General features: G+C 41.2%; 1 protein-coding gene across 1 annotated transcript; it reads right to left on the minus strand.

Moving 5' to 3' along the window:
• Window positions 1–5,756: 5,756 nt before the first annotated feature.
• Window positions 5,757–9,296, minus strand: LOC124017333 (ladderlectin-like). The gene is made up of 6 exons (XM_046332587.1): window positions 9,243–9,296; window positions 7,621–7,686; window positions 7,380–7,480; window positions 6,780–6,956; window positions 5,962–6,070; window positions 5,757–5,862 (listed from the first exon to the last, which is right to left on the minus strand). Exons 2-6 carry the CDS (start codon window positions 7,676–7,678, stop codon window positions 5,771–5,773), a joined length of 537 nt encoding a protein of 178 aa, XP_046188543.1. The 5' UTR covers window positions 7,679–7,686; window positions 9,243–9,296; the 3' UTR covers window positions 5,757–5,770.
• Window positions 9,297–10,488: the final 1,192 nt, after the last annotated feature.

A 10,488-nucleotide genomic window follows, 5' to 3' on the forward strand; every position in this document is an offset into this window, starting at 1 on the left:
TGTTCTGATCGAGGTTGACCCATAGAGTTCCATTCTAATGTTCTGATCCAGGTTGACCCATAGAGTTCCATTCTAATGTTCTGATCCAGGTTGACCCATAGAGTTCCATTCTAATGTTCTGATCCAGGTTGACCCATAGAGTTCCATTCTAATGTTCTGATTCTAATGTTCTGATCCAGGTTGACCCATAGAGTTCTATTCTAATGTTCTGATCCAGGTAGACCCATATAATTCCATTCTAATGTTCTGATTATAATGTTCTGATCCAACTTGACCCATAGAGTTCCATTCTAATGTTCTGATTCTAATGTTCTGATCCAGGTTGACCCATAGAGTTCCATTCTAATGTTCTGATCCAGGTTGACCCATAGAGTTCCATTCTAATGCTCTGATTCTAATGTTCTGATCCAGGTTGACCCATAGAGTTCCATTCTAATGTTCTGATTCTAATGTTCTGATCCAGGTTGACCCATAGAGTTCCATTCTAATGTTCTGATCCAGGTTGACCCATAGAGTTCCATTCTAATGTTCTGATTCTAATGTTCTGATCCAGGTTGATCCATAGAGTTCTATTCTAATGTTCTGATTCTAATTTTCTAATCCAGGTTGACCCATAGAGTTCTATTCTAATGTTCTGATCCAGGTTGACCCATAGACTTCTATTCTAATGTTCTGATTCTAATATTCTGATCCAGGTTGACCATAGAGTTCTATTATAATGTTCTGATTCTAATGTTCTGATCCAGGTTGACCCATAGAGTTCTATTCTAATGTTCTGATTATAATGTTCTGATCCAGGTTGACCCATAGAGTTCCATTCTAATGTTCTGATCCAGGTTGACCCATATAGTTCTATTCTAATGTTCTGATCCAGGTTGACCCATAGAGTTCTATTCTAATGTTCTGATCCAGGTTGACCCATAGAGTTCTATTCTAATGTTCTGATCCAGGTTGACCCATAGAGTTCCATTCTAATGTTCTGATCCAGGTTGACCCATAGAGTTCTATTCTAATGTTCTGATCCAGGTTGACCCATAGAGTTCTATTCTAATGTTCTGATCCAGGTTGACCCATAGAGTTCCATTCTAATGTTCTGATCCAGGTTGACCCATGGAGTTTCATTCTAATGTTCTGATTCTAATGTTCTGATCCAGGTTGACCCATAGAGTTCCATTCTAATGTTCTGATTCTAATGTTCTGATCCAGGTTGACCCATAGAGTTCCATTCTAATGTTCTGATTCTAATGTTCTGATCCAGGTTGATCCATAGAGTTCTATTCTAATGTTCTGATTCTAATGTTCTGATCCAGGTTGACCCATAGAGTTCTATTCTAATGTTCTGATCCAGGTTGACCCATATACTTCTATTCTAATGTTCTGATTCTAATATTCTGATCCAGGTTGACCCATAGAGTTCTATTATAATGTTCTGATTCTAATGTTCTGATCCAGGTTGACCCATAGAGTTCTATTCTAATGTTCTAATCCAGGTTGACCCATAGAGTTCCATTCTAATGTTCTGATCCAGGTTGACCCATAGAGTTCTATTCTAATGTTCTGATCCAGGTTGACCCATAGAGTTCTATTCTAATGTTCTGATCGAGGTTGACCCATAGAGTTCCATTCTAATGTTCTGATCCAGGTTGACCCATAGAGTTCCATTCTAATGTTCTGATCCAGGTTGACCCATAGAGTTCCATTCTAATGTTCTGATCCAGGTTGACCCATAGAGTTCCATTCTAATGTTCTGATTCTAATGTTCTGATCCAGGTTGACCCATAGAGTTCTATTCTAATGTTCTGATCCAGGTAGACCCATATAATTCCATTCTAATGTTCTGATTATAATGTTCTGATCCAACTTGACCCATAGAGTTCCATTCTAATGTTCTGATTCTAATGTTCTGATCCAGGTTGACCCATAGAGTTCCATTCTAATGTTCTGATCCAGGTTGACCCATAGAGTTCCATTCTAATGCTCTGATTCTAATGTTCTGATCCAGGTTGACCCATAGAGTTCCATTCTAATGTTCTGATTCTAATGTTCTGATCCAGGTTGACCCATAGAGTTCTATTCTAATGTTCTGATTCTAATGTTCTGATCCAGGTTGACCCATAGAGTTCTATTCTAATGTTCTGATTCTAATATTCTGATCCAGGTTGACCCATAGAGTTCTATTATAATGTTTTTATTCTAATGTTCTGATCCATGTTGACCCATAGAGTTCTATTCTAATGTTTTGATTCTAATGTTCTGATCCAGGTTGACCCATAGAGTTCCAATTAAAGGCACTTCCGGTTGGCACAGGAAGCTATAAGCACACATATCTTGCTTGGGGTATTCTCTTACAGAATCCTGAGTTTTAAGTCTTTAAGTTAAGAATTGACTGATCTACGATCTACACAGGGTTGAATGTAGTCATTTTCACCTTTGAAGGTTATGTACATCAAAACACCTTTTGGGTCAATTTAACCACTTCCGGTTGCTCCAGGAAGCTTAGAATCGACACAGGTAGACCTCATAGTGGTCTGATGGACTGTCATCGAAGACAGGTCATACGATATTCATAACCCACATAGGCTTCAGGTTGAATTTAGGGGTGCAGGCAATGTATTCCTATGGGGAGAGAAGTCAATGCAAACTCTTTGAAGTAAACACCTTCTTTTACCTATTAAGGGTTAATGCTACACGGTCAAGGTTAGTCTTGCATTGATCGGGAGAACCTCAGGTAGGTTCCTGAGGTCGAATTGTGCTTCTCACCTTAACGGTTCTCTCACTGTCACCCAAAAGCAAATGACATTGAGGGCCAGCCTTCATTTTGGGCCTACTTTTCTAATGGTCGCTGTGCTTAGACCGAGCGAGCTACGGTCAAGCGGGGCATCTTGTTGAACTCGGCACGGCCTAGAGAATATGGAAATGCCATTGTAGGCTTTGTGTGTCTTTAAGCACCGCACTTTGTCACTCCATCCTTGCTGTGTGTGTGTTTCTGTGTGTGTGAGAGAGAGCTTTTCTTTGACATCTGTTGGGAGAAATGACTGACTTACAGTTTATGGGGGTTGCCTAATCACACATATGAAGTTTTGAAAAGATCTGACCTTTTTAACCCTTGGAAACTGCCACCGTGACACCATTTAAGGCACTTCCGGTTGGCACAGGAAGCTATAAATAAACTCATATCCTGATTGGGGTATGCCTTTACAGAATCCTGAGTTTTAAGTCTTTACGTTAAGAACTGAGTTATTTACGGAGGGTTTAGTGAGTGTGTGTTATTTCAGAAAATCATAGAAAATCACAGAAATCTCGCAGAGCTCCGCAGCACACTTTAGAAAGATTCGTAAGAACACCCTGCAACTGGATCTGTAACCGTTGAAAAATAAACACCTATCCGTGAACATCACCAATCTGTCATTGTACGATTTCTCTTAAATGACGATAGATAAATGGCTGGTTCTTTTTTTATTGACACCGGAGGCTCCTTGACTTTGACGTGAAGTGGAAAAATAATTTCTCTATTTTCATTTTGGACCTTTAATCCCAGATAAATGGCCATAACTCAAAAACCATTGAGGCCTAGACGCCATCTTGTTCAGGGCCAACTGCCCATTATGCCGAACCTACGCTCACAGAGTTTCGGCTTCGAAATATTTTCCGTTTTCGAGATAAGACCCCGTCGTGAATCGTGATGTTTTGTCCAATAGCAATATGATTGCTTATGCCCTCTTGTGGGAATTTCCGGGACAGCGGAAAAATGACCAAAACTTGATTATTTTTGTAAAACGGAAAACGAATGTCTGACAAAGTTCATTTGATGACTTCCCGGTAGGTCCGGCCCTGCCGCTCGGCCCAACGCCGCCAATGAATTTTACAAACGATTTCGGACGTCTAGTAAGGGACCGTACATTTGCAATATGGACTTTCTCACTAACCATACAGCAACTGCTGAAATGTTCCCTTAAGGTATGAAAGGACAGTAGCAGCTGCTTAACTTCTTAAGGGGCAGTGAGTTGCTTGGATGAAAGATGCACAGAGGTGCCCATATTAAACTGCCTGCTTCTCAGTCCCAGTTGCTAATATATGCATATGATTATTCACATTGTATAGAAAACACTTTGAAGTTTCTAAAACCGTTTGAATGATGTCTGTGAGTATAACATAACTCATATGACAGGCAAAAACCTGAGAAGATTTTTAACCAAGATCCTATTGGAATCACAGCGAGATATGGATGTGTGCACTTCCTACTGCTTCCACTGGATACCAACAGTCTGTAGAACTTTGTCTGATGCCTCTACTGTAAAGGGGGGCCAAATGAAAGGAGAATCAGTCAGGTCTGCCATGACCTGACAATGCGCGTTCACATGAGGGAAGTCCATGTAATTCTTCGATTGGAACTTAATTTGAGATTTATGTTAAAAACATTCTAAAGATTGTTTCAATACATCGTTTGAATGTTTCTACTGACTGTTACGGAACTTTTGGACATTGTCAGCCTTTAGTGAACGCGCTTCGTGCTAACGCGCTAACAAAAGTAGCTACTTGGACATAAATGGACATTACCAAACAAAAAACATTTCTTGTGAGAGTCCTGGGAGTGCATTCCGACGAAGATCTGCAAAGGTAAGTGAAGATTTATGCTTTTGAGTTTTGTTGACTGTTCAATTTGGCAGTGAACTGTATGGCTTCCTTGTGGCTGAACCCTGTTTTCAGATGATTGAATATTGTGTTTTGCTGTAAAGCTTTTTGAAATCTGACAAAGCGGTTGCATTGAGAACAAGTGTATCTTTAGTTATGTAAAACATCTTTCATCAAAGTTCATGACTATTTGTTATTTGACTTGGTTCTCTGCAATTTCTATGGATACGTGAGGCATTTCTGAACATGGTGCCAATGTAAACTGAGGTTTTTGTATATAAATATTAACTTTATTGAACAAAACATGTATTGTGTAACATGAAGTCCTATGAGTGCCATCTGATGAACAAAGGTTAGTGATTAATTTGATCCCTTTCTGCTTTTTGTGACTGATTTTGCAGTGACCTAAATAGTTTCTGGGGATTTCGCTGAAAAGCCTATTTGAAATCGCACACTTTAGTGGGATTAACAAGATTACCTTTAAAATGGTATGAGACACATGTATGAGGAATTTTAATTGTGATGTTTGAATTTGGCGCCCTGCACTTTCACTGGCTGTTATATCGATCCAGTTACCGGAATTTCAGCCATAAGACATTTAACTTACATGGAAAGATCAAGGTGAGGTTTGTCCTTTGGATGATCTAAATATTGTTTGATATCTATTTTCACAATCTTAACAGAAAATATTCACATATGAGTTCTGTTATACTCAGACATCATTCAAACAGATTTAGAATCAGAGTGTTTCCAATTCATATTCTAGCTTTAAGGACTGAGTAGCAGGTAGTTTACTCTTGGCACATTTTTATCCAAGCTATTCAATACTGCCCCCCTGTCCTGATGAAGTTAAACATACTGCATCATGTCACAGGTGTGCATCTACCAAAAGTTAAGCACGATGACAGTCGTGGTCCTGGTGGCCCATGTAACATTAGGGTTGTGGGTTTGAGACCCAGAGGACCAGTGAGAAAAAGTACTAACTACAACATTCAATAACAGACAAAATAGTGTCCACATTTTATTGGCTGCAAACAAATCCTCAATATTTGTGTAGTAACTGAGACTTCATTTAACAGCAACAAAGCTTCCCATGAAGTATTAAGGACAAAGACACTACGGAATAGCATTGCTGCTTTTAATGGATACTCTGGCGAAGCGGCAGGAGCCTCAGGGAGCACACAGAGGGCAAGCTCCTTTCACATAATGCATTGTCCCAGCGCTGTTGACCTGAAGACAAAACCAGAATATTCAGCTGTACACACAGAAGGAAAGTTAAATTAACTAGGAATAAGTTGAATTTGATGACTGATACTGAGTTTACTGTACCTCCAAAGTTGATATGAACACAAGACTCTCTGGCACCAGCACCAGGCCTTCCTTTAGCCCAGTTCTGGTGATCAAAGTCGGAGCCATCACTCCAGAACCACCGCCTGTCCTGAGGGGGAAAGTGGGGTTTGAGAATAAAGACTAAATGTAGTCCTTCCTCTACCACCTGAAACCAAACAGTTTAAGCTACCACTACTTCAAAACCCACCGACTGGGACTGTTGCTTGTGTAGAGAAGCTACAGCCTACTCCTCACATTTGCAATCATCCCAACGCATTTCAAAGACTAAAACAAGTCTACAACTTTTGAAGCTAGAATCCCCATACACGTGGTTACAACACTGAATGGAAGAGATTACTTTGATCAAATGTATACTTACCTAGAAACATTTTACATGAGTATAAAGGCCTCCTGAAGTTGACAGTAAAATAATTTAGCAAACTCATCTAGAATGACCTACAGGGTCAATTAGGATTAAGGGCGTTGCTCAAGGGCACATCAGATTTCACGGAGTGAGCTCTGGGATTCAAACAAGCCTTTATTGGCCAACGGCGAGGCTACCTGTCGCATGGCAACTCTTGATATATTATATGGAAACCATTACAATAGCTGTTAAAAAGCAGCAGCTCCTCTTCCTGGGGTCCACAGAAAATGACATTAGAACTACTCAGACAGAACTACATAATCAAATTACAGGTAGCCTACATGCCACATGTCCCGTTTTTAACCAGGTTTGCTGTTCACTTGAGCAATAAGAAATGGAACGGCGTTCCTTGCAATAATGGCTCTATATATCACTGTAGGCTTAATGGTCCCACCTTAACCGAATAAAATCCGCCAATCCAGGTAGGAGGGAAACCAACAGTCTTGACCAAGACCAACGCCTGTAGAAACTGGTCCTCCTCGGAGCTGTGCACAGATGCCAGGTTTGCGCCAAGGTACTTCACAACGTTGGGTACAGACACCAGTTGATCCTCAAGGGACACACAGTACCGCTAGAGAAGAAAGTATTAGTTTAACTAGGCATGTCAGTTAATGATTTTCTTATCTACAATGACAGCCAAGCAGTAGATGGGAACAAAGACATTTCATGTATTAGTCAGTCAGCCTTGCTGAGAATTTGTCTTCTGCACTCTAAACCAAATATTGACCATAGCAACTAAATCGTTTTTAAAACTCTTAAAGATACTAGGTTCTCAGTCTTAAGCCATGTCCGGTGGGTTCCAGTATACAGGAGGCACGACTCCACATTAAATATTCAAAATGTATAGAAAATTCCCATCTTTTAAAGGAAATTTCAGTATTTCACATCAGTCATGTGTTGCAGTTTAAGAAAGTATCACCTTTAAGGTAATGTCAAAGACCTAATTTCAACTACACTTCCCCTTCAAATTCACAGAAGATGGTAAGGGTGATACCTCTGCTTCAGGCCAGCTCCTTGTAGTGTTTACAAACATTAAGCAGTGTGATCCATATTTGGTCCAACCGGAAGGACACAAGTCTTCTTCTACAAGTGAATCTGTAAGGAGAAGTTAGCGGTGGCTTTAAAGGCTATTGGAGAAAGATCTACAAACCAGAGCTACAATAGTATTTGTTGATCAGTCAGTCACCTCTGCTACAACAAATATACAGAACGAGTCAAGAAAAGTAGACTCTTACTTGCATCTCCCAGAGCAAAGGCAGCACTGAGAAGCAGAAGACTGGTCAACATGGTCATGGAGTCTCCTGAGAGAAACAAAGAGTGAAGCCATCAAAACCAGATTCAACTCCACATACAGTAGATTAGAACAGGAATATGTCTGCTTTCCTAAATGCCAACCTATTCTCTAAACAGGGTTGAGGAGAATTTCTGGGCAGGTATTTCTCTCCACTCAGACAGAAGTAATAAAGTTATAATTCCCAAATGTAGAAATGTCACTCATGTTTGGTTATGGCCAAATCTGTCAGAAGACAAGCATTATGATTGAACAAAGTTCAATTCTACTTCTTTTACTTTCCAACAAAAATAAAAGCAAAGTATAAAATGCTGGCAGGTCAGGCTCAGTGGCTTGTAACACCAGTAGGTAAGGCTCAGTGGCTTGTAACACCAGTAGGTAAGGCTCAGTGGCTTGTAACACCAGTAGGTAAGGCTCAGTGGCTTGTAACACCAGTAGGTAAGGCTCAGTGGCTTGTAACACCAGTAGGTAAGGCTCAGTGGCTTGTAACACCAGTAGGTAAGGCTCAGTGGCTTGTAACACCAGTAGGTAAGGCTCAGTGGCTTGTAACACCAGTAGGTAAGGCTCAGTGGCTTGTAACACCAGTAGGTAAGGCTCAGTGGCTTGTAACACCAGTAGGTAAGGCTCAGTGGCTTGTAACACCAGTAGGTAAGGCTCAGTGGCTTGTAACACCAGTAGGTAAGGCTCAGTGGCTTGTAACACCAGTAGGTAAGGCTCAGTGGCTTGTAACACCAGTAGGTAAGGCTCAGTGGTTTGTAACACCAGTAGGTAAGGCTCAGTGGCTTGTAACACCAGTAGGTAAGGCTTAGTGGCTTGTAACACCAGTAGGTAAGGCTCAGTGGCTTGTAACACCAGTAGGTAAGGCTCAGTGGCTTGTAACACCAGTAGGTAAGGCTCAGTGGCTTGTAACACCAGTAGGTAAGGCTCAGTGGCTTGTAACACCAGTAGTTAAGGCTCAGTGGCTTGTAACACCAGTAGGTAAGGCTTAGTGGCTTGTAACACCAGTAGGTAAGGCTTAGTGGCTTGTAACACCAGTAGCTAAGGCTTAGTGGCTTGTAACACCAGTAGGTAAGGCTCAGTGGCTTGTAACACCAGTAGGTAAGGTGAAATGGCCACCAGGAAAGGCTGTGATAACATGTATTCCCTCCAGCACCACACCACAGCCCAATATTAGACCCATTTATTAATAATATAATATATGCCATTTAGCAGACGCTTTTATCCAAAGCGACTTAGTTATGTGTGCATACATTCTACGTATGGGTGGTCCCGGGACATTCCATTTAAGGGTGAAGGTAAAAACAGCATTTCATAGTTTCTTGTTCACGGAGACGCAGTGCAACCAATCAGAACAGTCTACAGGATTATAGATGTAAGACACATTCTGCTAGCAGGAACCATCATTATACCATGTCTCATCTCACTAGCTGTAACACTTCCCTTACAGTTAAATTAAAGGTCTAATACTGGGTCAGCTGCACCATAACAATACACATGATGAACAGGATATTACACCCCAATACAGGAAGTTAAAACCCTGGAAAAGTTACAATAGCAGGAACTTACTTTAGCCAATCAACAACAGGAACAATAAAGGAACTGGGACACCACAAATGCTGAACAACCCAAGCAGAACAAGCTGCTTATATACCAGAAGAATGGAAGAGGAATTGGTGATGAGCAGAGTGAGTTCAGGTGTGGTGAGTTAGCAGGAAAGGGGCGTGTCCAGAACGTAACTGTGAGTTTGTGGTCCTGGGTGTTGATAGCTAAGTCTGGCTCACACTAGCTCTGGTCCTGTGTGTTGATAGGGTCTGGTTCACACTAGCTCTGGTCCTGGGTGTAGTTAGGGTCTAGCTCACACTAGCTCTGGTCCTGGGTGTAGTTAGGGTCTAGCTCACACTAGCTCTGGTCCTGGGTATAGTTAGTGTCTGGCTCACACTAGCTCTGGTCCTGGGTGTAGCTAGTGTCTGGCTCACACTAGCTCTGGTCCTGGGTGTAGCTAGGGTCTGGCTCACACTAGCTCTGGTCCTGGGTGTAGCTAGGGTCTGGCTCACACTAGCTCTGGTCCTGGGTGTAGCTAGGGTCTAGCTCAAACTAGCGCTGGTCCTGGGTGTAGCTAGGGTCTGGCTCACACTAGCTCTGGTCCTGGGTGTAGCTAGTGTCTGGCTCACACTAGCTCTGGTCCTGGGTGTAGCTAGGTCTGGCTCACACTAGCTCTGGTCCCGGGGGTAGCTAGGTCTGATAATGATTTGCTCCTACAGTGCATGATGTCAACGTTGTTTTCTGTTAATTATTTGTCTGTGTTAGTAATTTCATTGTATTTCCAGGCCACAATAGTCAACACTTCACAAAACAGTATATTGTTATTCTGAAAGCCGTCATTATAAATACGAATTGGTTCTTAAACTGACTTGCCCAGATAAATAAAGCTTAAATAAAATACATGAATAAAATATGTCGATATATACTCGACACCAAGTCAATACCAGTTTTAACCAGGGGGGCATGACATCATCTTGGAATGTATTCTCTCCATTATGACAATATAATAATAATAGAACATAATATAGTATAATATTATATTTTGATGGACTTCATAAAGTTACATAGTACCCTATACACTTCCAACTATAAAATGATACTACAATATCGTACCCTCCACTCTAACAAGGATTTTGTGTATCAAGAAAGACCATCTACTTTGGGGCGGGGGGGGGTGAACAACTGTCACTATTTACAAATGGAGTCAATCGATCAATCAGTCAATCGATATCAAGTCTGATGAGCATTATAGATATTTCTGTCAATCTGT

Source organism: Oncorhynchus gorbuscha, unplaced genomic scaffold, assembly GCF_021184085.1.
Source record: "Oncorhynchus gorbuscha isolate QuinsamMale2020 ecotype Even-year unplaced genomic scaffold, OgorEven_v1.0 Un_scaffold_1875, whole genome shotgun sequence".
NCBI lineage: Eukaryota > Metazoa > Chordata > Actinopteri > Salmoniformes > Salmonidae > Oncorhynchus > Oncorhynchus gorbuscha.